At 43.2% G+C, this 26,453-nt stretch overlaps 1 protein-coding gene across 1 annotated transcript in view; it reads right to left on the reverse strand.

Moving 5' to 3' along the window:
- Positions 1–4,784: 4,784 nt before the first annotated feature.
- Positions 4,785–26,453, reverse strand: part of LOC144128189 (MAM and LDL-receptor class A domain-containing protein 1-like) — a 197,039-nt gene continuing 175,370 nt past the window's right edge. Inside the window, exons 57-66 of the mRNA XM_077661338.1 lie at positions 25,117–25,236; positions 24,459–24,595; positions 19,129–19,246; positions 18,716–18,796; positions 16,729–16,929; positions 14,144–14,275; positions 12,358–12,504; positions 7,839–7,950; positions 5,794–5,849; positions 4,785–4,954 (exon numbers count right to left, since the gene is read on the reverse strand). Of these exons, the coding sequence (XP_077517464.1) occupies positions 4,944–4,954; positions 5,794–5,849; positions 7,839–7,950; positions 12,358–12,504; positions 14,144–14,275; positions 16,729–16,929; positions 18,716–18,796; positions 19,129–19,246; positions 24,459–24,595; positions 25,117–25,236 (1,115 nt within the window). The 3' untranslated portion in view covers positions 4,785–4,943. The remainder of the gene's footprint in view (positions 4,955–5,793; positions 5,850–7,838; positions 7,951–12,357; positions 12,505–14,143; positions 14,276–16,728; positions 16,930–18,715; positions 18,797–19,128; positions 19,247–24,458; positions 24,596–25,116; positions 25,237–26,453) is intronic.

Below are 26,453 nucleotides of genomic sequence, written 5' to 3' on the forward strand. Positions count from 1 at the left end.
GTATAACGTCTGTGCATCTGTCCAGGCGTCTGTCCAGACCGATACGTCTGTGTCGTCTGTCCAGGTGGGTTGTACAGCAAGCCAGAAACCATGTACCTGATAGAGCGTAATCATTGAACTATTAATTACCTAGAATTAAAGCCTCTCACTACCCATGCATCACGATATGGTAGTCATCTCTAGTGTTTTGCCCTGGAATAGCATGCACCATCTGTACAAGCCTCTCGAATGGCTAATGATAATGGTATATTCTGGCAAAAACAGCTTGAGACCAGCTTCCGTCTCCTCATCAAAGGGCAGCTTGGTTGCCTGGATGTTTGCCGAACTCACGCTTCATTTCTTTAAATGGTGCCTTAATTGATATTGCCGCCGTCGATTCCGCATACCCCTTACATTAGGACAGACTATGTAAATACTGCAACGGTCGCAACTTTATGCGTGTAAATGTATCTACGTCATGCACTGGTAAGGGGTGGCCCGCTTGCAAGCCAGCGTCCTGAAGGGCAGACCGCCTTTCTTTGTGAAGTCGCCCTTCCCGTAGCTCCCACAACGGATGTCTTCTGCTCGTCATCGCCACCGATACACACCGCCTCATCTCTAGGACGCTTCAAAGACGCTGCTGTCCATGTTCTCATCCGAGGCGGCCGACACTTCAGCCAATGAAGCCGAGTGGAGTGCGGCGCTGGTAACCACGCTGGTAACCTACAGTGCACCGAAGACAATAAAAGCTGACACTTCACTCGGCACTATGCTGCACTCTATCGATGACAGAGGATCATCAACGACATAGCAGGCTTAGTGCCCTTTTACTGGTTAAGCTTGTCCACTGACTCTAAAGGAGAAATGTCGATCTGCGTGATCCTTAGGTGACAGATAGTTCTGAGCAGCGTGCTTAGCCGGACGCGGGTCCGGTGGCTTCGGCTTTGTAGACCCCGATCGTAGCTGACCATCCTTGCCGGTTTTCCTTTGCAGCTATTAAGTGCAGAAGACTTCGGCACCGCTTCTGTCGCTAGTTTATCACTAAGCACACCGGTCACATCCACAACATCTGAAACATACATGATGTGTTCGGACACCCCCTCATCCTCATGTGTCCGGTGTCCCTTACGCAACCTGAAAACACAGCTACTAACACAATTTCCGACTCTATCTACAAAGCAATGGCCGTGGGTGCACCGAGGTGTACGATATTCGCGCAGTACATATGTCCAGCCCGGCTACACCGAGGCCGCAGCAGAGGCCTCCCAGGGATCACAACTAAATCCTGTTCTTCAAAAACGCTAAACGTGAGACGAATGCTACTTGTTGACATTCCACCCTTGCACGTGAAACAAGAATTCAGGGTTCGCCGTCTAAATTCACTCCGTCCCAGGGCACCTCCACTTCTCTCACTACGCAGTTGAAAAGTTCCAAGAGGCTCCAAAGCTTCTCGAGTCCTCCGGTGCTACTTACAGGGCAAAAACTCAGAGCAAATTCGAGTTTAATTTCTATCCGGGTCAAACACCATGCTCTTCAGTCCTTTGAAAAGAATCTTTGCTCTTTCAACTATCTTCTGCTTAAAACAACTACTTTCAGAGGTAACCATCCAGGCATCGTTGATTTGGTACTTCTCAATGCACAGAATTTCACGAACGTCTAATCCTGCGCGAGTGTGTCTCGGAAGTCGGGAGCGCGAAACGGGCTACCCTTGAAGTAAGCATGCATGAAAACCATAGTGAGAAAAACAATTCCGGTTAGAATTCGAGGGAGAACTACTTTGCACGAGTCCATAGCAATTCCAGTCATCGGAGGACCTCGGATATCGACTGACGCACTGTTTCACGCTGGAAGCACTTCAAGACACGCCCGTTTAGAATGGCCTCACTGACCACCTCTAGAACAGACTCAACCTGCCGAATATGGGATTATATATGAAGCATGAAAGAGCTAAGTGTATCCCAGCTTCGATATATATGAAGTATTGCTGCTATTGGTGCAGTGTATGGCTATTTCATTGCGATACGCTGCCGCATCAGGCTTTAATCCCTTCAGGCGTTGGGTCCACATATGTGGACGCAACCTAACCCTCCTGATATTTTCGTACGCAAGGCGAATTTCCACCTTACAATACCGCACTCTTACTGTTTTGACCCTTGCTGTCAATTTTGGGGCGTCATCTCTTGCAGCTACAAAGAAATGCGTTTGTAAAAAAAAAGGAAGATATGTGCTTGACGTCGTTTTTTTGGCAGCACGAGTAAATAACTTTTCTTTTTGCATTCTAGCTTTGCAAACGGTCGTGAATGATAAAATTTAGGGCTCGGAATGTGTCGATAGGTTAATGCCGAAACGGTACACCAATTTTCATCGCCATAGATGAAGAAAAAGTGCTGCGGTGTACTTTCAGAGTGTTGTGTCCAGAAATGTGGACAGAAATGTGTGCCATGTCGTATTTGAGGCAACAACAACAACAACTGTGGACATTGTGCCTTAATGCCGACAATATCAAAGTGGTGTTTTCTCCCCACAACGCACCGTTTTTTTTTTCTGTGGACTTGTGGTACGAAATGAGCTTACTGCTCACGAGCGTTGGAAACTATGCTTGTAGAAATAAACCGTTGGATGACTCCAGCGCTGAAGTGTTTTTCATGAAAATGGCCGGTGGAGAAGCGCCTCCAAAGAAGTGCAGCGGACCCAGCAATGAAGACCCGCACTTAGCAGGGTTGCTGCCGACAAACACAGCGCACTATGACTAGTGTTTAAAGTCAGGGAGGTCTGGGAGGGTCTTAGGCCCCCTACCAAAAAAAGGATCAGATATTCAAAAAAGGATCACGGACCACCTGTGCTAGACGGTAGCACGCATGAATCCTAAGGAAGCAACCATTTTCACTGGCTGTCAGAAAATTTGTTCTCTATCGTTTTGAAAATTTCGCTGGGGTATTTAGCAAGAATCATTGCATTTTGTAAGAAACCCAGGACGGAGAAAAACACCAATTGGCATCGCTACACAAGGGGGGATGAAAAAGAGGAACCCGTGCCCTCACACCATTGTCAGTTCAGAGCTGGCTGCTGAGCTCCAAGGCTACAAAACAACAATCAGCACATTGGAAGAGCGAGGAGACAGTTTGTTTCAGGTCTCTGACATAAATTGAGCAAACAACGAACTTGAAAAATGATTTCTCATTTTTGCAAAAATCATGTGTAAAACAGGCCGCAAGATTCTCTCTCTCTTTCCACCTGTGCTCAGATCACTCGAGACCCCTTCGATGCAGCCGGGCTTGAAGCATTACTTATGATGGAAGCAACCATTGGCCCAACTTCTGAACACGTTAAATACACAACGGTGCCGACGTGAAGGCTCCACATGTAAAAGCCACGTTCGGTGCTCTAAATACCGAATTTTCCTCTGCCTGTCCTCACAGAATGACTGCTTTTATCTGTTTTATGAGTCATGAACTACAGAATAATTGCCTGAAGCGTAAGTACAAACAGCCAAACATTTATTCATGTCTAACTCTCAGTTAGAAAAGGCAAGAAAATGTAGTAATGTTTACATTCGTGTATCACGTTTAAGGCGCTATGTCCACAAATGTGGACGCGAATAAAATATTCTTAAATATGATTATTTTTGCGTAATTTTTGCACATCACGTCTGCTTAGACTACTGTTCTTCATTTATGAAAAAAAAGATTTTTTATTTCAGCAGGTTTAATTGGCGCATGAAAGGGTTGGCTTTATTGAGCCTTAAAACGGAGACAACGCACTTAAACGACTTTCTTCACACACTCTATATCATCGAGGCGTACGTGTTTGACGCGCAGGGCTTCGCAGCTGGCTCTACCGTCACCGTGTGAACTTTTGCAACTCGATACCTCCCGCTGCGGTGTCGGCGCTGCCTGTTTTCTACACCTCCGCGTGGGCGTATAGTCTCTTGTTTCCCCGAGCACGGCAATGTAATTACTCACTGACGGCGCCAGGCACCGTGGAGTGCACGGCGCCGGGACGACTGGTTTGTTTCCCACTTCAAAGCACCGCTTTTCTGCTAGACGATAAGAAACCGCACACTTTCAGCAAAGAAGTAGAGTTTCGCATATCCTTTACGCGCACCACGAGACCCACCAGCATACACCTGGTGAGCGTACATTTGCGTGATATGTTTTCAGCTCCTTATCGCTCCGGTGCCACTAAGGCTTTCTTGAAGCAGCAGTCTTTGCCTCTGCATGGATAACGGTGGTCCTCCTGTTTATGAACAAATTTATCTCGTTGTTATTTTTACTCCACGCATGCCATCGCAGAGTTTGGTTACAAAAGCATGCAATTTCATAAGTAGCAAACATGCCATCAAAGTTGGTGGCTTAGAGCGGAACAGAGCAAGAGTGCGGTAAGGGAAATTAATGCTCATTCCTTCATTTTTCTCTTAGCTGCCGAGGTCAGTATACTTAGTCCTATACATCTGCACAGGGCTGCCTCGTCCCAAAGTTAGTAATTTACACCAAAGTTAGAGATGGCGAGAAATATCTTACCATATTACTATGCGCAGTGCAGAAGTTGCATTTCAGTTCCTCCATAAAATAACTATGGGTCTCAAGAAAATATAGGTATACAACTTCTTAACAAACAACTTGTAAACAAATAACAGCAAAATATATTTTTACGACGAAGAAAGAGCTTCTTTTTTAGCTACCATGGTAACTACTCTGATATATGAATGTTTTCACAGCGAGCACTTTTATCTAGAGAATCGTTGTCTTAACGATCAGCATGGATACAACTGATTGCTCCGAGAACACGGAAAGAAATCAGACATGTTTACTATGACAAATCTTTGGTAACTGAAATGTTCATAATTTATTTGCATACACGTGTTTTATTTACACAATACATTTGAAAGAACGCTTAAATTTTTACAAATTTTACATTCCGACAAGTGTTCTCTCAGCTTAACTGGGATGCAGGCGCTCTTCCCGTCAGAGAAAGTCTGCGAAGAAAAGAGAAACGCACAGCATGTAAGAGCAGGGGTTCAAGTGTCATGAAATGCCTCCTGACTGCTGTAGTAAAGCCATCCTATTTCGTCGTTAATCTACTCATGTATATCGATTATTTTTTTGGTGGGGAAGGGGGATAAGGGGGGATAAGAATGTATTGACATGTAAACCGAAGCTTTGCGCGTGTTAGGTTACATAGGCAAAAAATCTTCATGGTCTTCACGCGCAAGGTCTTTTAGCCAGTTTGAAAAAGAACTGGGTACTGGATAATGCCACGAAAACGCACCTGTGCGGGCTACTTAGTTGCGAACTATATATGGTGTATTTATATTCGTGTATCCTTTACAATCAAAATCTTGCATTTTATAAACTACAGTGCAAGATATGAAAAAGGAAACTATTCCATTATGCGATCTCAACTGTAAGTGAAATACGTTTCACCCAACGTATTTACGTAATATTGAATCTCTACACAAGAATACAACTTTCGCCGTACATGGCACTTTTTAGTATTCGACATTATTTGTTCGGCATAAGGGGCCGAATGAGCACTTTAATGAAGAATAAACATATATTGGAAGCGATAAAAAATGAAGAACAAGTACACATCAATCGATTTAGCTGACAGAAAAAAAACACAGCAAAAATATCATTCACCACACTCAAAAACCTCAGTGAGAGGAAAACCAACAGAAAAAAGTAGCACCAAGAATGTTATCATCATTAGGAATTCTTTAATGGTTATAGAAACATTTATCTGTAAGCAAAGCATTCTTGTATTCCATCGATTTAGATGCTATTCAATAATTTATGACTGCCAACAATCACTCACGTGTTTCTTCGGCCGAAGAATCATATGCAGCATTGTTCAGGAGCATTCCCGAACGCCTTAAAAAGAAAGGTGGATAAATAATTATACAAGAGGGTCACAAATTTGGGATTACATGCTATAGCTGGTGATCAGCTTTAATATAAAGCTCTTTGTTATTCAGAATGCGACATATATTTTATTCTTTTCCAGATCCTCTATGGCTCCATAATTCCCATCCATTGTCGTTAGCACCAGGACGCATTAGATATCTCATAAACGTTCAGATCAATGATTGCATGCAAAACAGTTATGCATTTAAAACACGATTTAAGGAATTAATGAGCAGCCGCTAATTATTATGTTAAATTGGAAAATTTGTAAAATAGAGGAAGGCATTTTTCCGCCCTTAGAAATCTAAAATCGCAAATTAGCTGTGCCCAAAAGGTACTACGTCATCATATTTGCCGATAACCCGCGTTTGCGCATATGAATAGTCTACGAGGGTGGCCCGAATCACTTGTGCGTGAGAGCGCCGTTTGGTAAAACAAATTCAGTGCCAATGTGGAAATTAGCGAGGACAGCAGCTTGGGCATGTTGGTTACTGGAATGCCAATGGGTATGTTGCTTATATTGCAATATACCTGCAGTGAGGACAGAAAACTGTGAAATTGCAACCAAAGATAATTCATTAAATGATCATTGTGGATTCAAAATTGATTACAACAGCCTTCTTTGTTTGAGAAGCAATGCTGCATGAAACATTACGATTCTTCAGAGAATCTGCACGTCTGCTTCTAGCATCGGCTGTACAGGGTATTACCCAAATCCATTTACTTTGTGGCCACTCCAAGAACATCAGTTATTACTTAAGGTTAGTTGAGTTGCTTCATTCCTAAAACTATTCACTTGCGCAAAGATAACACGGAAGAACAAGGAACAAATACGGCATGTATGTATCGCTTTCGCGCAACTGCATACTCTGAAAGATCAACACTTGCTTTGAGTAAAGAATCATATTCGAGTTCCCAGGAACATTTTGCTGTGTCCTTGAAAAAACAGTGAAATAAAAGTGCAGTCGGCGCAAGTGGGTCAATGCGAAAGTTTATTTGAGTAAACTCAATTCCGCATTTTACCTCTTTACCTACTCGCAATACTGTTGGCACCCAACAATGGTTACCACGGCAGTGCTGCGCGGAAACCAAATGCCCATGACTGCAAAGTCAATGGTACAATTAACAATAAGCGTTTTATTTTAACATTCCTGTAGATTCTATGGTTCCGTGCGAACATTCGCCTGAAAGTTCAGTATTGTGGAAGTATGTTCTTAATATTCTTTTCTGCACAAAAATTGGCTGCAATAAACTTATATAAATGCTCTGAAAAAAGTCGCCTGACATATCCGCTCAGAAGATGCTAGAAATCACATCGCTTAGCCGCCATCTTCTACAGAACTTCCTAGCTAGCTTGTCATCAAAGTTTTCGATATACTTTTCAAATTAACCCGTCAGTAACCGTTCTCAGCACTGGGCTACGGCTGCGGCCTTTTTACTGGTGGATTTGACATAGGCGATTTACTGAGCATGCGCGGACCTTTGTCCACAAAGCACGTGCGCTCAGTCAACTTGTAAACAATTAAAGGGCCCATGAAACGCTGTTCGTCATTACTTCGGCTCAACAGACGCAACGTGTTGCGTTATGCGATTTTCATTCTGAGAAAAATCGTGAAAGACGTTCTTGTCGATCTCACTAGTGACTGAAAAAAGTCTAGTAATATAATAAAGTGAATAATTGTTTTCTCAATTGGACTTTGGCGCCCTAAAGACCAGTAGGAGAGCATAGCAAAGTGGCCGCAACAGATCAATTTAGTCGATGCTGTTAACTGCTATGCACATTTTGCAGCACGCAGTAACAGCAGAGGTTTTTCGCTATCGTGCTCAATGAAGCCCACTGCATATAGCTAGGAAAGGATTAGACATTTCATACGGTGCATTCTACGACATCAAAAATTGTTCAGTAGCCCATCGACATTGCTAAACAATTAAATAAGTGTCATCCCCAGGGCTCACAGTTGATTAGCACGCCGTCTTCTCAGGAGGATGAAGGTGGCGACAGCTCCGGTTACAATCAGTGCCGACACAACCAGAATGCTTGTCACAATGGGAGAAGTGTTGCCAGCACCTGAGGAAATAAATAAGGAGAAAAAAAATTGGAGAGGACCCTTAAGCTGCACCTTATGGGTATGCCGCGATAGTGTGTGGGTTAGGCTTTTCATTCTGAGGAGTTTGACACCGTTTAGCGCATTTTTTTCATTTTTAATAAATTAACTGATCAATTACACAAGCTAAACTTTCCTAATTAGCATCTTTATTACTTGATATTTCATTTTTGAGCATTTAGACACCTTGGCACCTGTTTTCCAATTTTTTGTTCATTTAATTAATCAATTAATGTCAATGTTTTCATTGAATCCTCATCGGCTATCACACCAATCAATCATCAATGACTAGAACCAAAATTTACTATGATACGATTTTTTTTACGCCGCCCTCGATTATTCCCGAGTCCCGACACGCGGTGCCGACTACTGCTACGCCGTCGGCTTTTCAACCGAGCGAGCTGTAGATGCTGTCGCGTAATAGGAGCAAGGAAGGAATGTTTTGGTTGGAGACTTCTTAGTACTACACGCCTGCGCCGTAAACTAGAAATGTTTAGCTGCATCTATTTCGATAAAGCTGGGATTAATAAAGTTCTGTACGTTCTCCTGTCACATTTTGCATCTGCACGCTGCTATCACGCTTTTCATGTAAAAAAAATCCGATGTTGAACTAAAGCTTATCAGAATTCTTTCTTTCCACGTGCCATATCTGTGTGGAACAAACCGTCCGAAAACATGGTCTACTACACATCTGTGGAAGCGTTTCATGTATTTATTCATAAATTGATTTTATTCTAAGATTTCATAATTAAATATACGCGAGTGTGTGCATGTTTTTGTTGAGTTTATGGCTGTTGCACGTGTTCTTCGAATAGTCCCATCATCTGACTATGGAACTTGCAGTGCTTGATTTCTTTGTATATCTCCCCTGCAATAATGTACTCTGGCGCGGCAGGAATCCTTGAATAAAGACTAAAGGGTTACAAGCAACGTGTCATTGAGCTAGTACACTGCAGCATCTTTGTGCCCTCTTCGTACAGCGAACGTAATGAGAAACTTTATGCTCTATATTCTGGAAGGGGAATTACGTGCCGACGCGATTCAACTTTATGTGAGAAAGAAAGTTTAGAAAATTATATGTGAACAATAACACAATAGACCCCAAGCCACACTGTGATTTTCTGAGCGCTAAGAAAAAGGTTCTATTCGGTTGACACGACTCGGATGTGAGAAGAACAAGAACTCTACAGCGTTGATTTTCGCGCTTAGGTTAAGCACTGGTAGCAGAGGTACTAATACGAAGGTTTGATCATGGTTTACGGAATTTGACTTCCCAAAGTGACTCCTGCTATGAGGAACGCCATAATGGAGGCCACCGGATAATTTCAAATAGTTGGGGTTCTTTAACACGCACTGATATCTAACAGTGCATTGGCCTACAGAATTTCGCCTTTATTAATTACAATCACCATGGGTGGGATCAAGCCCGCGTATATCGGGTCCGCATACCACCTTGTGAGAAAAAACCTACCTACTCCGACCCATTTTCTACGCACCCTAACAGTGCGTATGGTTAAAGCGAGACGGCCCGAGGGAAGCTAAAAAGCTTATCGGGTGGACCAGCGCAGCCGGACGAAAGGCAGACGGAAGGAAGCAACACAGTCGAGCGCTGGTTCCTTGTGTCTGTCATTCGCCTGGCTGAGCTTTTCCACTATGCATCTTTACCAACACGCCCATGATTCCATACTAATATATATAGAATGTGCTGAAGCCAAAATAGTACGACACCCGTTTTTGAGAGGAGATGAAGAATTATTCAAACATCCACGCTTTGTTTGCTCGCGGACATTTTGGCTGCGAGCACAGGATTCTGGCTTTTAGCCTTCACAAATAAGTGAAAGGCGAGGTGGATAACACACTAAACGAGGATAGTAAAATTCTTTCGCTGATGTCGGCATCCCATGCGATCAGAGGAGGTGCTCAGATAGTTTGCATTAAGCGTCACTGTGGAGTTTGTAGCGGCCGCAGACGTGCCTTTTTAATAATAACCACAACTCGTCCACTTTTCGTAGCGATTACAAGCCTATTATCCCACAACCTTGGTTTTGGACAAGGAAACCGAAAACAAGTTCATCATCATCATTATAAATAATTAACCCTTAAGATAGACAGATAAAAAAAGAGGAGGAGGGAAAGGCAGGGATGTTAACAAGAAAGGGGTTCCGGTTGGCTACCCTGCACTGGGGAAGAGGGATTAGGGGACTAAAAGGAGGAAGAGAGAAAGGAAAAAGGCATAACATACACACGCACAACGCTGTCACAATTTGTCACTCAATCCAGTCGCTGTCAAGTAGGCAAAGAGTGCCTTGTATGCCTTGAGGGCAGTCGACTGCTGTGGCCACGGACCGAGGATCTTTTGCTCTGTTAATGGGCGAGGATCGAGGCGGTCCAGGGCACAACACAGTGCGTGTGGGCTTCGCCCTTTGGCGCTGGAGCTCACAATTTCAGCGTGGAACACGGGCGAGATTTGCAACCTCCGCATCAAGGCACTGGACCCTGAACTGCGCCTTCGTCTTCCACGTAACTTAGAACGTCGCGACGCAACACTGTTATGCCGTTTATGCATCGGTGTTGCATTTACCAATTACTATGCTTTCCGGATGGGGATGGCCGACAGTCCTGCCTGTGAGAGCTGTGGTTGTGAGGAGACCATCGCTCATCTTATCTGTGAGTGCCCTGCATTTGCGAGTGCAAGACATACACTGTGTAACCCTTAAGGATACCACGTAAAGGGGGGGGGGGGGGGGGGAGGGACACGAGGATGTCCGGCGTCCATACATATACATAAGTTGACTCATATTGCGATAAAAACTATTTATATTGCAATAATAGCTGTTTCGGTGATGAGACTTATCTCATATTTTTTATGCGTTTTAATTCCAGATTTGTTTAAGCCATTCCTTCTTAGTAAAATGTCAGAATACTGTTATGCCATAAAATCAATTTTATGCTTTCAAAAATTCATTTTTTTGCTATTGAGCGGAAGACCGATGAGAAAAGGAACTGTTGCCATAGTAAACGTTTTCGCCATACAACAATCGTGAGATGTTTTAAGGTGGCGATGGTTAGCAGTAAAAGCTATGCAAAAAAGACTTCTTATATGACAATAAATATAAACGAGAAGAAACTGAAAGTTTCTCGAATGGCAGCATTCAATGCTCCTGATATCAATTATGTGGGACCGAGCTTAAGCCAGACGGCTATTCGTAAACGCTTGACCCGGAGCTCTACGTGCCTAATAAAACAAAAGTATCTTATAAACATAAAAATTCAGTTCCAAGCAAGATTTGCGGCTGCGCTTATTGCGAGATGACCTCAGAAGTCAACCGTTCCTAGAAGGTATTTTTCCTTCTGCGGAAGCGCACAGACTCCTGCTGCTGAGTTCCAGTAAGCCAGATCAGGCACGTTGCATCAACGATATCTGCACCTGCCTCGAAATAAGAGAACCTTTCCCATGATCGTGATCAATGTTTTTTTTTAGTTTTTTCCTTGGGTCACACCAACATTCAATTTCATCGATGCAGCAAGCAAACTACAGCTAAGCGAGTACGGTGGGTTTTTACGAAGTATCACTTATTTACATCTGTGAAACAACCATTTAGCATTCGGGACGTGCCTGCTGCAAGTGAAGAGCATGCTGAACCTTTCTGCCAGCCTCAGCATCAAAACTTCTTCTTGCAGCTTCAGGTTTGTGACTTTTTACCGTCAACTATGTGCAATGCACACTGCAGTGATTACCAAACATTACTTTTTGATTTTTTTTTTAAACGAGAGGGAAAATGAGGTATTAGCATGTAATATCATGCCATTAAAGTTACGAACATTAGGTGGCTCTGGTGACCCAAACCAGCGTTTCAGCATTGAGTTATAAGATGTTCTAGTGAGGTAGTTCTTTCCATTCAGTATTGCAATGATGTGTATTGCTTCTCTTTCTATTCTGAACATTTTTTTCAGAAGCAGCTTTCTCCTCACAGTATGCCATGGTTTTTTCACTATACATGCATCATATGCGCCCATAACGACAACTGATCATATTGGTTGTTGGGTTCTTTGTGGGGATTATGTTGAAGCAGTGACACTTGTAGCAGAATATACAGCTTGACATAAATGGCTATCAGAACTGCCTTTCAACAGAAGGAAAGAGGAGGCAGTGCAGTACGCAGCTGTCATTGCAGCTTATGGCTAAAACTCAGGGAATTAACATGAAAGCACTTTGATATTGATCCCTTTGTTAAGAGGCTAGACTCTTATTGTGCCCTTCCTCTTCCACTCACGTAAATATGGTATAACCGCTTTTCTATAATGGCCTGTATGATCCTTCAATAAATACTTCAGTTTTCTCAACACTGCGATGGAAGGAAGGACATTACCTCTGACGTACTCCTGGTCCGAAGCCGGAGCAGAAATTAGCTGACAGCGGCTTCCTTTGTAGCCTTCAGAACAGTTGCAAACCGGGCTCCGTTCATACTCAGTCCACGTGCACAAGCCACCATTAAGACACAAGAAGTCCGGGCACACTGTTGGGCAAGCAATAAATAGGATGATTAGTGTATCATGATGCCATCTGAAACCGCCACTACACCGTCCTTATTCGCCATGTCCACACGTGATTTGTGACAGCATTTTTCGCATATTTAATTCCTGCACGGTGACTAATACAAGATTGTCATCAACACGCTTCTTTTTCAATGTCACGAAAATGTGAAACGTTTCACACAGCTTCACTTTATTCCATGATACCAGTAGCCCATTATGCTGTATCTGGAAAGCGCTGCTGTCTGCTAACAACTTTCTATTTTATCTGCGTCCTGCCACTTAAGCTGAATAGCGAAATACCACCGCGACTTCCTTGTAAACGTGTGTTCTGTTTTGTTTATCGCACATAAACTGCTAATACTATCACGCACTAAACTCTCCTTCGAAAAATTCTCTTGCGTTAGGCGGGTTAGCCTTTTCCTGAAAATTAGTTGCAAAGCAAAATCCAGAGACAAACGTAGGACGTAACTATTTGGGTCATCAGTGTAGATATTTCGTGCTTGTGTTCCTAGTGGCCTGGCGCTTCTAATATCATCAGGAGCTCTGTTTGCAAATATGACAATTTTGGTCACGACTTTTTCAATGTAGCAGAGACAGTTTTCTTTCACGTCCCTCCATCTCGTCATTATACTCACGGCGAAAATACCCGCTACCTCTTACCTCAGGTTACTAGAGCCTCCTCTGAATGGTACTAAAACGACGTCGTGCAGGAGTGACTTATAGTTGCGCCCGCATTTGCGAGAAGTGAAAGTTGAAACATGTAAAATTTGCGCGCACATAATCAAAGTGAACATCCTCCAACACCTTTATATAGTCTTCTGTTCTATTGAATATGCCAAAACAAAACGAAGCTAGTGCTGAGAGCAGCGGCGCTACATCGAATTGCTCACGCCGTGTTAAAATTTACAATGTAAAATTAAAACTAAATCAAGTTACAGCTAAAATGATAAAGTTACAAGCTAAATGTCGTAATTTTCTTCATTTTCGCTGGAGTATGGCTCCATAAGCAATGCGTGAGCTAAGCCGGCATGAGAGGGCGCAGTTAAACAGCCGACTTCATTAAAATGAAGACAACAGGAGCTTAACGACAGCCCTAAGAGTTTCACACCTCCTCTCACCTAAATATTTTTCCCCCAACACTGGCAATTATTTTCCAGGCTTAGTACAGATTTCCAGGCCCCACCAATATTATTGCCAAAGATGGCATCTTCTAAAGGGAGATCACTTTAATTCAACATGGCGAAGGCCAGAATCACACTTTCTGGTCACGAGGGGACGATCTGCGCTTCCATTTGATAAAGCGACCGTAAAGCGTGATATCAGGCTGCATCACGACAAAATTAAAGAGTGCAAAGACGGGTTCGGCAAATATCCGAACACTCTGAACTCTCCGCAATGGAATGTTGCAAAATTTTTAAACATTTAATCCTTAAACTAGCTCAATAAAACGACACAATCTGCTGTTTTATTTACCGCGATGAAATTGTTCGCAATGGAATGTGCAGAAAAAAAAAAGACTTCCATTTTGGAACATGATACAAAAAATCAGCAAAACATAGTTTGAAATGTTGTCGATATTCGTAGATCTTCTCAGCAAGGATTTGTGCTTCTTGTACGTACCACCGCACATGAACTCATCTGCGCCACCGAAGCAGTCCTCGTGATCATCGCAGAGGAATGCACGTGGGGCGCACACAAAGGGATCTCGGCTCGCGCAGTAGAACTCGTCTTCCTCGCAGTGAGCATCAGTTCCTGCAAACCAGTTATGAAAAACGCTATTGTTTAAAAGTAGATTTATTAAGCCATGGTTAGCATATATCCACTGCACCGTATCTACGGTATAGAGGCTGGAGGACGGAATTGTTGACTATGCTAACCTAATTAATCAGGGCGCTAGAAGGCAGCCTCAGTCCGCTAGCCTCCTCCTGCTGCTTGCTCAAATAGTTGTGTTCACAACGCCGCATAGCGAGCGACATCTATTGCGTGAATTCGGCTCTTTGGAACCCCGATGATGGCTCAGTGGCTTTTACGTACTGCCTCTCACCCCAAGGTAGCGTATTCGATCCCGGCAGCTGCGGTTGTATTTCGATGCTGGCGATCTTGAAAAATGTAAGCGTGCTGTACAATGTGAGTGCACGCAAAAGAACTCATGACATTCTAAAATAATCTGGAGCCCTCTACCACGGTATCCGTCAGAGTCCATGTGTTCCTTAACCATGTTAAAAGCAATATTTAGAATTTTTAATTAGTCTTTAGGGAAACCACTGTTCTTAAAAAGATGTATGAACGGTTTCTCTATTACTACAATGATTCCTCAAGAGGTTCTTCTTCGAATATTTGCAATTTTAAAAGGGATATTTAAGAAAACTACCATTCTTCCTCATTCCTCCATTACTGCAACGTTGATCAAGAGGTTGTTCGAAGAATTTTGTCGTCAATGGCTCTCAAATTACTTTGTGCTCCTACTGTTAATTCGAGAACAAAAAGAAAAACTGGGCCGGTTTTTACTCAATGCAGCGTTTTGCCAATGTGACATCATTCGAGGAACCAAAGAGCCCGCAGCACAATTGCATTGACACGGTTCAGAATCAGAGCAATGATTTTATTCAGGTAGTATATCGACAAAGCGAGAAAGCGTTTAGTGCCACAAAAAACATCGGGGAACCCTAGTTCACTCTATTAAAAAAGTAACTCCCAATGTTTGCGCTCTGCTCTGCGCCAGCAAAATGACAGGAGTAGCTCTACACATTATCCTTACTTCCCTGACGTAATTGCACCTATTCCCTGGATTGTCTGAACCAGATCAATACGTTCAACATATTTTAGGAGCATGAACTCTTTTCCCCACCGGTTCCCGTAAATGTTAGGCCCATATGGGCTTTTTAGAGCATGTGAGGAGCGTTTCAGTGAGAGAGCCAGCTCTGTCGTGCGCTCTATACAGAACGATAACTGGATTTGAGTTCACAGAAAAAAAAAACGTTATTTTCGTGAAGTCACTCGGCATATTTTCTGAAATTCCAGAATGCATGAGCACATCTGCATCCTCAATCCGATCGTGTCAAGAGCACGTGAGTGGGCCCCGAGGAACCGCTGTAACTGGTCACATCTGAGCGCACCCATTTTTTTAAACTGCAGAGCCGATTGTATGTGGCGACGCTGAATACTATGGCAAGTAACTCTCAACCAGGCATAGCTTTTTTTTTTATTGTGAAAAGATGAGCTTTGGTAAGCGAAATTTTCAATGTTGGAGTTGATGTCGGCGGCATGTTTAAAGCTAGAAGTGTGGCTTATGACTGAATCAAATTTGTTAGCACTTTTATAAAAGAGAACCACCATTTTTATGCTGGTGCTGTGCAGCGGAAACTTCTTTTCAGACAAACTTGCTTAGCCTAGATTTGAAATACAAACTTTCTGGAAGTTCGATTTCATAGAAACACTCACAAACAAGACAGGCAGTCTCTTACATGACGACAAAAGTGTTACATAACGTTTTACTTTGGTCAAAGCGCACCTATGGCTGTCGCGTCGAGGCTCTTAGTGATGTATGCCTAAAATGTTGGCTTATTGGTGTTTTTCTAGCTGAGTTGACAACTTACAGGTGTCTTCAGTTCAATGGCAAGAAATATTTTAAATGAGATCGTAATATTGTGGAAGGTTTTGTCAGTACCAACTAAATGTTCTCAAAATTTAGCCAAGCACAACCAGAAAAAACAAATCAGGGACATGAACCAAAACATGGGCTAGGTATGTCAGCTACCTCCGATTATGAAAGGGTGCCACAAAATACGATTTTGTGGAAAAATAAGATACAGTTGCCACAAAATACGATACGATACGATACAAGATACAAAATACGGTACGGTTTCCACAGAATACGATTTTCTTTGTTATTTCTATACTAGAGGTCAAATCGCTTTTCCATATTACAAGACATGAGGAAAGCTTTTTAGAAAACATAAAAGGCGTGCCTCTCACTTATAATCATCCACTAACAAATATTCGAACGGCAAAACTTTGTTCCTTTTCATTTAGCAGTGGTGTCTGCTGAAGGTCGTAAACGCTGCACTGATGTGGCTGTAAGTTTTCATCTTCTGGGTGTCTCGCGATTGAATACTGCACTTTTTCATTGTCATGTTAAAATACACGATTTCCTCAAGACCTATGCCAAACGATATGCCAACGTTTTCTGGCCTGACTCTACGCACCGCACTTTTCGTCGAGCCCGTTGGGGCAGTCGGGAACGCCGTCACACAGGAGCAGCGCCGGGATGCAGGTGGCGCCATCTCGGCAGTCAAACTGGCCTCGCGAACACTTCCCTGAAGGCTTCGGCTTCGGTGGTGCCGCAGTACGAGGCGCTGTCGTCGGCGTTAGCGGAATGACATCTTCAGTGGGGAATGTCGGCCATTCTGGAACCAGCGGGTTCAAAGCGTCAGAAATACTGAAATTAAAGCAACAGGATTTGACGATCCTTTTATAATACACACCATTGCAGAATTAATGAGCAGGAGTTCAAACCTTGAGCGTGAAGTAGTTACCACCTCCCCCCCCCCCCCCCCCCCCACACACACAAAACTCGCCGTTTGACTGTGAAACCATACGTTAAATAAAAGTTATTTAAAAGACGAACTGTAAAAACGGAATATTGATATTCGGGAAAGCAAATGGGCAGTATCTGTCTCACATCTCGGCGCACACATGAACCTCGCCGTAAGGGAATGGATAAAGGAGGGACTGGAAAAAGAAAACAAGAGGTGCCGCAGTGGAGTGCTCCGGATTAATTTCGACAACCCAGGCATCTTCTAACTTGTGAATGATGGAATTCTGAATACAGTATTCTGGCCTTTTATCCTGTCTTAACATGAGCGACTAAGCCTAATTTTATCGGTGCCTAAAAAGGCCTCGGTATTGATTACGTTCTTGCTCTCTTTATCACCAGAACACGAAAACGTGTTCAATGTTGTCATTGTACACTTTCGTACTGCACCCGTAGAAAAAAAAATTAGCTGCCATTCTAGTTCTTCTCCTAATCCTGTTTTATTTGCTTTTTCAGATAAATAAAATGAGGCCTTTAGAACAGCTGCAGCGATCGGCTTTTTTTTAATATTGATGCGGTTATCGTATCTAACCTTAGTAATATAGTACTGAGGTTAGTTACGAGGTTAGCGCACTCCCTTTTATAAAAGGGAGTGCGCTAGAGGACAGCTTACTCCCTTTTTATTCCTTTATGCTTAAAGAGTAGACGCCGCCGCGCAGAATAGGCCGGAGCAGGGTGAAGATCGACCTCTGTGGCGACACAGAGGCATCGCTAGAGGGAGGGGGGGGGATTTTTTAAGTCGCCTAGTGTAGCCATTTTTTTTTAAGTTTCAACTTTGAAGTTTATTCATTCATTGGTAACAGATAACAAACGCGCAATAGAGCAGGAGCTAAAGGCTTAGCCAGACAGGGGCTCCTCCCCTATCGAGCAGGAACGGCGGATAAGGTGCACTTTAAAACAAAACTTCAAAGCATGTACCATACATCTTGTACAGACAGCAAACGTGAACATAAAATAATACTAAAAAACACTAGCAAGCATATAAAATACATCAAATATACGTAGCACACGTCTAAAAAGAAAGTTTTTGTATTTTAACAATACAACATAAGGAGAAATATAAAGTTAATCATTTATTATTTCACTTCCAGCAGGAATCTTCTCAGTGACTTCTTTGAAATATGTGCCCTGAAATCAATCCTGTTCCCTAGGTTATTTAAAAACAGGGGGACTTGGTGGTTTAAGTATTGCGTGCCATAGTTTGTACGTATGCATGTACGTTTTTACGTACATTTGTACGTTTGTACGTTTTTATCTCCTATGTTTATTTACATCTCCGTTTTGTTTAGTTTGCTGATTCTTCCTCTTGACTGCTCGCCATCAGCTTCGACTTTGCGATATGATTCGCTTTCCGTCAAATTCCTTAATACTGCCTGCCTTTTTCCGCAATCCCTATTTTATAGCTATTGACCTCTCGTGTCTTATTTCTTTCCCTATATTGGTTCCAGTTCTCCTCTGACTACTGGAAGTCTTTCTGTGGACATTTATTGTCCATGTACAGATGTGATTATCCGAATAAATTTAAACTGTGAATAATTGAAATTGTGAAAGTCAAAGGCAAGAGAATGAAAAACAGCAACGTTTACAACATCAGTTACCTGAGTCATATTCTGTTGTCCATTCTGCCGCAGTAGGCTCGACTGGAAACGCCGTCGTTGGTGGCATTCGTGACGACATTGCTGGAAGAGATGCTTTTTTCTTTTTAATTTTTAGCACAATGGTTCCTAGAAAGCACATCACGCTTTTCACGACTGCATTATTTTTGTATCTTTTTTGCATCCACACAAATGTTCAATGATAAATATCTGTGCATTCGTCACAAATGCTCCTTATGTCAAGACTTGCTGTGCAGTTGCAAAGCTAAAAATGGCTTTTAGATCGCGCTACAATCAGAGCATTGGGAAGCTTTTTCAAATTTCGAGGATGTTTTCGGCATTTGAGTTCCTTTTAGTTGCTTTCTACTACATGCTTTTTCTACCCTAGCAGTCTCTATGAACGAAGGCACACTCACTGGAATGTGGAACGGTTGTGGTAGCAGGCGTATCTGATGTACACTTGGCCGGTCTCACGTCGATGTCGTCGATGGCAATGCTTCCCGTAAACTTCGTGGCGGGAGCAGTGATCAATATCTGCGTATCCCACATATATATCAGCGTAAGCAGCGCCAGTGTCATTAATTGATGATCGCTAATTTATTAGTACCTAAACTACAAAACCGCTTTATGTTTCCCGAACTTTTCTACTTTCCCTCTGGCTTCTAATCCGCCATATTCTTCGATGGTTTTCTCAAGCGAATTCTATCTCTACGAGATGAAATCTAAATCCTCTTCGAAAGTGTAAAAAATATCGGGATCGTATCTGCCAGTCGCACAGAGCCTCTTTCTGTGCAAGAAAATAAAGCATATTGTGAATCTTTGCAGTACATGTTCATTCTTTAAATCTGCCGCCACGCTGCTTTATCGCTTTGTTTGCGACGCAAGACGCGTCTAGATTTATCTCGGTTGATCGCAGCCAGGCAGAGCTGATTCTACGTTGTTCCAGAATTTTCTAGTAACTTTGCACGCTTTGTCTAAAAAGTTCGCTATCAGCTTTAAATTGAGCACAGCCGACAGCGGCGGGCATTCGTTTGTTGCTACGCCGCCACCGAGTGATTCAGTCCATTGTGGGCGCAAGTCAGCCCCAAATAAAGTTTTGTGTAGACGCCATCTTCGCTGTTGTTCTGCTCCTCAGATTGCAGTCACCACTTCCTGGCAATACAGTTCAAACCTTTTATACCATGACGAATGTAAGCGTGAAGACTACACCAATAAAAACAAATACCATAGAAAAATTAAGATAAGCAAAGAATGCTTTTGAACTTGAATGTACACAGGTCATTGTGACCTTACTCAAGGATAACGGCTGAAGTTTGTGCTCCCATTCTCGCTATGTCAACGTTTCGAACAAGAATTCGGATTTTACATTGTAGGACATGGCCTCACGAGACATTTTTTAATAGTCTTTCAGTAGTTTTACACGGCAGTGCTCAGTGAAGAAGTTGGTTTGCGCAACAATGCTGCGATCATGAGAGCGCAGGAGAATTGCAGCTCTGGGCGTACTTATGATTGAGAGACAAGTTTAACAACTAAATATGTGGCCTTCAATAATGGTCTCCTTGGAAAGACACACTCGGTGAAAGCTCCGAATTAATTTTTGCGCTGTAAATGATAACCGAAAAACTCCATCCCACAGCTATACTTTACGAACAGTTCAAAGAAGCAGTTTCACGACACACAAACATAGCAAGCATTTCTAGGGACATCTTTTCCACTCCACGCTGACCACATTTTACAAATCTGCTAGAAATTTTAGCGTCCCACCTGTATGTATTGCAAAAACGTTCAAGATTTGCCAAACCAGTAAATCAAAAGTCAAGGTACAAAGAAAACTATACCTGCGTCTGACAATGCCTTCCAACCCTATAGCTATCCTCAAAACAGTATTGTTCACTGTCGCAAATCATTCAAAGTAGTTTAAGATAGGCAGCAGTACTGGACACCTTTTATCTAACGTTATTCAGCAAACACAATTTTGGGGGAATAACGTGGTACAGTGAAATCCAGAAGCGTTATACTATGACGAAGAAGACGAAGCTGGCAGTGACGCAAGACGGAGTGCTCGGGGTTGGCCAGCGGGCATTAAATCATCTAATTGCCATCATTGTTCGGCTGCCCGCAGCGTAGCATTTGGCGTGAGGTGCTAGGTAATCATCGCCATCCTGGTCCCGGAGCTTCGGCGTCCTGCGGCTGTCGTGGTCATCAGCCCGGTAGACCTGACCGACCTCGCCGCTCACCCCAGCCCCGTCCCCCGCCCCGACCAGAAGACACGACGAGATGACGACGCTGCCGCCACTCGAACCTATGACCCCACCAACCAGAGACGCTCCCCACATGCAAGGACACCGCTCCCCTGCCAATGTGATTCGGTGCGCCCAAAAGCCTCGACCGTCGGCTTCTGTTGACTTGTAGCCCGGAAGCTTCACGGACCAGGAATCATTCGCTCATCTCCTTCAAAGTGGCAGCCAGAGCTTCACCAAAGCCCATCGCCATTTCGTGCGTCTCTTCGTCAACGATCGGGACGATCGCTCGGTGGCCCCGAGTTGTGTTACGAAGACGACGAAGTTGGCAGTGACGCGGTACGGAGAGCTCGCGCAATGGCCAGCGGCCGTAAATCATCTCATTGCCATCAGTCATCTCGTTTCTTTCTTCGGCTGGCCGCCGCGTAACAATATTGCTATAATGTTTCAATAAAAAATACATGTTCATTCAAGCAAATTGATCTCAAGAAGGCAAGAAAAACCGATGCACACACATCTCAACGTTAAAAGAAGGTTGCAGAGCAAGGACCCATCCTGTCAGGGAATAATCATGATTGCTAAACTTTTTTTGGCAGAATAAAAATGCCTGTCTTTGCGATCATGAGTAATTTAAATAAGCAACAGGCAGTTTTTCCTGTAATCTAGGTGCGCATTGGGTAAATATAATTATTTGAACGAAACCAAATGTACCAAGTAATCTTGCCCATATTTTTTGAAAATGCTGAGCGCCGCAGCCGTTCGACAGGCGTTGCCGAAAATAGACGTCAATGTAGTGATAACCGCTTTTTTGTCTTGCACTTGATTCATATAATATTGAAAATTAAATGGGCAAATTTACCAGGGCACTGCAATAAATGCTAACGTTTCAACCCACGTTACCAGATACTACATTCTGTTCTAAGTACAAACGTTAGCGCAAAATAAGACACATTCACAAGAAAGGTGGACAAGACAACGCGCTACTGACAACTGATTTTTATTGAAAGAAACACATATTATATAGGCTCACCGTCACACCACCTATCACCTATCACCACCGTCACACCACCTATGTGTTATGTGTTTCAATAAAAATCAGTTGTCAGTAGTGCGTTGTCTTGTCCACCTTTCTTGTGAATGTGTCTTATTTTGCGCTAACATTTGTACATAGAACTATGCACCAACTAGCCCAGCAACAAGTGTTACTTGAGTACCACATTCGGTTGTTTGCAGTAAGGTAGCCATTTGCGAGGCTCTTTCTTCGACATTTCGAACAAATCTCTATGAATAAAAGTCACGCCTGCCTTGAAGCGTTTACAGCAAGAACCTCTTTATTGTTTATAACAAAGTGACTAGCCCTCTACTAGAGCTGCACCGAAACAGCGAGCGCTGAAGAGGACGAGACGCGGGTCTCGTTCTTATCGACCTTTGCGCGCGCGCTAGGTGTTGCTGAGTGGGGCTTCATATTGTAACTTAAAATCTCCTTACAGACAGACACTGTACCGGGGTACCCTAGTGTCAAAAGAAAGCCAGCCCTCTTTTCCCGCACGGCAACCCCAGTATTTGGTACCTGAACTTGACCTTTGACCCTGACCTTGACATTTGATTTGTTACACTGGAGACCATGCTTAACAGAGGTTTAGCTCGTATAACTAGCTTCAAGTCACGTTGAATCCCAGCCATTTGGGGGGGGGGGGCACTTTTAATGCTATAACATTGAAAGCCTTATGATGGAAAAACACACGGCGTTGTGGTACGTCATGGAATTGCGAAAAAACCCTTAGTTTTCTTCTATTCGCTCATTTGTCGAGAAAGTTGCGACGTGTTCAGGTAACGTGATGTTCCACCTGACACCTCCCCCCCTCCTCGTCGCCTATCTCCACTTGCACCGCCGCAAACTGCAGCTTCAACGCGGAAAAAACCAGGCGTTGTGGCCTATCTGATAAATTCACTTATTCTAATGCTATCACATGCCAATGTTGTCACATTGCAATGCTATCACAAGTCATCAAGAGTCCCCAAAGTTGTCTTTCCTGCCGCAATGTGTAAAATCTCTGCATTGCTTTATAGCATGTTTTCGTCAGTCCTTGCCGTTTGCTGGGATGAATTATGGGACAATAAGTTCAGAAAAGTGCAGGAATTTGCCAATGCTGCTTGTTCCACAAGTTCAAGTTTTCTTTTTCCCGATCCACCACGCAGTCCAAGTAGCTGCGACTGAGAGCAAACAAAATACGCCGCTAATGCCACCGAAGGAAGCGTCTAAAGAGAAATGGCGTTAAAAATCCAGTAACAAGCTTTATTGCTACGAGGCAGCGCGCACAGACGACGGACAATAAAAGACACACAGCCAAGCGCTGTCCGTCGTCTCTGCATGAGCGCTGCCTCGTAGCAATGAATCTATACCAACTAGCCCAAAAAGTCGTTCTTATCAAATACATTTCTGAGTCCAAACAGAGAAAACAAGTGAGTAAATGACTAGCATAAACTCTTATCTTGTGTATGACGTGTGCACTCAGGTTAGCGCACGTACATTGTTACATCATTTACATCCGAATTATGCGACATGTTGTGTACTAGACAGCAAATTTTGCAAACGAGAAAAAAATAATGCAGCTTTTGTATTGTTTATATGTCACAAAACAAAACCACTTAACTGCGAAAAGCTATTAGGTGGTTGGAAACAGTGTATTGGATATGGCGACTGCAGCGGCGCTGTGACTAACGCCTCACTAGAGACAGTGCCGCATTTGTGACCAGTGCAGTTACGAATGTCAAAGGGCGATATATGAGGGTTTTTGAACAAGTGCAGAAAAATTACAACAGGTGGCGTCACAATTCACATTACTCTAAGGTGGCGCGCCAAAAGCGGTTTTAATGTGACGCCAGATCTTATTTCTACCGGTACCCATTGTACAGGAGAGCGTCAGATCGGAGGCGGGATATATGCGCCTTATTTTTATGCACTTAAAGTTCGGCAGGTCTTCTTTTCGCCTACGGTTTCGCCGATGTCGCACATGAATGGCATTAATTTACTGAACCACGAACGAACGCTTGTGCAACAGCGGTATCGGGGTGGTGACGGCCCTGTGGCGTTGTCGGCCTTTTCCTTTAATCTTCTTCGTTCCTCTATTGAAAAGAAGAGCCAAGTTAGCGATTTACGCTTTAGCAGTGGCAGCAACTGACGATCTGTGAGAATGCTTGAAAGCGGCCGTACGGAAAGTCTTCAAGCTATGGCATCGATAGGGCACTTCTTTCACCTTTGTACTTTCGTTTATAGCTGAATTCGCTTCTTGCTAACCTTTTGTAAAATATTTCAGGCGTTTACGTCTGACCGTAACACTAGTCTAATTTTCGAACAAACGTTGCAAAGGAATATCTGTTCCAACCCCAGAAACAGAGTCAGGGCGTTTGATAAACCCGGATTGGTTTAACTTCTCATTCAGTACCCCGCTAAGATGGCACCGTTTTAGCGCTCTGGTTTAGTGAAAAAGAGTTTTGGCACTGACCGAGAATACGGGTGGTAAGTCGGTGCGTTCAAGCGAGAGCAGCGTCCATTCAGAGAACTTCGGACCACTTGCGATCGTGGTTTCTCCAGTAGGGACACCAGACGGGTCGAGGAACGTGATGTTCAAAGTGGCTGACGCTGTCGAGGAAGCGGAGGAAAGGAATGCAAGTTTTACGTGTAAAACTTCATTATTTTGCAGATCTGTTACCAAAAAAAATTAGATCATTCCCAACAAAGATTATCTTAGTTCTTCGCCTTGCAGTAATGCGAAGTACATAAATTGGTCATGTGGGTCAGATTAACAATGAGCGAGATGAAAGGTACCTGTCTTCAAGCCAATTCACGCCCACTTCTTCAAAGCGACCATTGGCACAAGAATTAGGATGTCTTTTTTTTGTCGCGTCAGCAAATGCTCCTTCTGACAAAGTGAACATTTTACAAGTGTTTCATTATTAGGAAATCTTTGTAGGAAAGTAGCGCTAGACTAGCAGCTTGTCGGCGCAACTTGATCTACAGGCTATTGGCGCATGAGAGCAATGCAATATTAAATATCAGCAAGGCGAAAAGCAAATGAATGAAAATTGAGTTATCAAATGGAAATGTGCGACAAAAGCATTTACAATTAAAATTAGGCGTGTTCTTAACAATCAGCTATCTACCTTTCTTCATGTGATAGTAAAACTGGAAGCAGACAAGAGGGCCCAAGTGCAGAGTCTGGCTCTGTAAGCTGCCGGAGGCCATACTGGATAGGTCTTCAGAGTCAAGCAGCAGGTAGTATCCTGGAATAACATGAGGACAGCATTAAAACAACTTCAAATCAAGAGAAGCTGATTTGCGCTAATATATAAACATTCCGGAATATCTGGCTCAATATAGCGGATCTAAGCGCGAAATCTGACTCGAATATCTAACACCATGTGGTGACAAATAACATTAGCTGCCTTATAACTCGGAGTCATCAATTTATCAGTGCTTCATATAGTTCGGCAGCCCCCTTTACCAGTTCCAGACACCTAGCTTGTTCCATCTCGTTCGCCACCGATCACGGTTCCAAACCTACATCATCCAACTTAATCTTAAATCTTGGGAGCCGCAGGCTCGCTCGAAGTTTCGCTTCGAATCTGATTTTTTGTTTTTTCTCTATATTGTGTTTGAAGCCAATAAATCAATTCATACAGAAACGAGACGGAGTAACTATTCCGGTCATCTCTGATGCCGAAAGGAATAGCACATGTTTTATACGCAAAGCGTTCACTCAACTCAAAACTAGCATGTTCAGTGAAGTGTTGAATCTCCTTCTGTGCCTCGCCTGGACACAAGATTTATATCCCAAGAGCACAGAGTCCCATGCAGAACTTAATGACTTTTGAGTCTATTTCCGCCAATCCTGGGGCTCGGAGAAGTGCCTGCAGTGATTACATTATTGAATACGACGATCTTTTATTAACATGCGGTTCTTAGCCAAATAATTCTATCTTGTTGTAGCATGCTTAGAATAAGGAATTTTGTCTCGCCGCTTCACTGCTACCATAGATAGAATATCATTATTCCAGACTGCTTTTGCAAAAGAAACTTGAACACTATTATGGTGCACTGCTGCCAAAGAGAACTTGCTGTGTATTTGGTATTGTTCTAGAAAAAACAATGCGGATAGCCGCTGATGGGGGTTCGTAAAAGCGCAGGAGGCGACTTGCAGATTGCTCACAAGTGTTTTTTTCACAAGGAGAGCTGCATTAAGGCTGGCTAACTAAAAATTTGTAACCAGTTGATTCTTTTGCACCAGACGACTTAACGTGCGATGAGTCTTTATGAGCACGAGTTAGTAAGACAGTCACTGTCGCTTGACAGACCCCGATAGTGTCGATGTTGACCTGTTTACCTCTGGCCTAGGAGGACACAGGCAAAACAACATCGCTGAGTTGTCCGCTTCTTGAGCCGTGCTGGATGCTTAACAGCCTTTCCTTTATTGCGGCATCACGTTTGATTCGAGGTTTAC

The sequence above is a fragment of the Amblyomma americanum genome, chromosome 4, assembly GCF_052857255.1.
Source record: "Amblyomma americanum isolate KBUSLIRL-KWMA chromosome 4, ASM5285725v1, whole genome shotgun sequence".
Taxonomy (NCBI): Eukaryota; Metazoa; Arthropoda; class Arachnida; order Ixodida; family Ixodidae; genus Amblyomma; species Amblyomma americanum.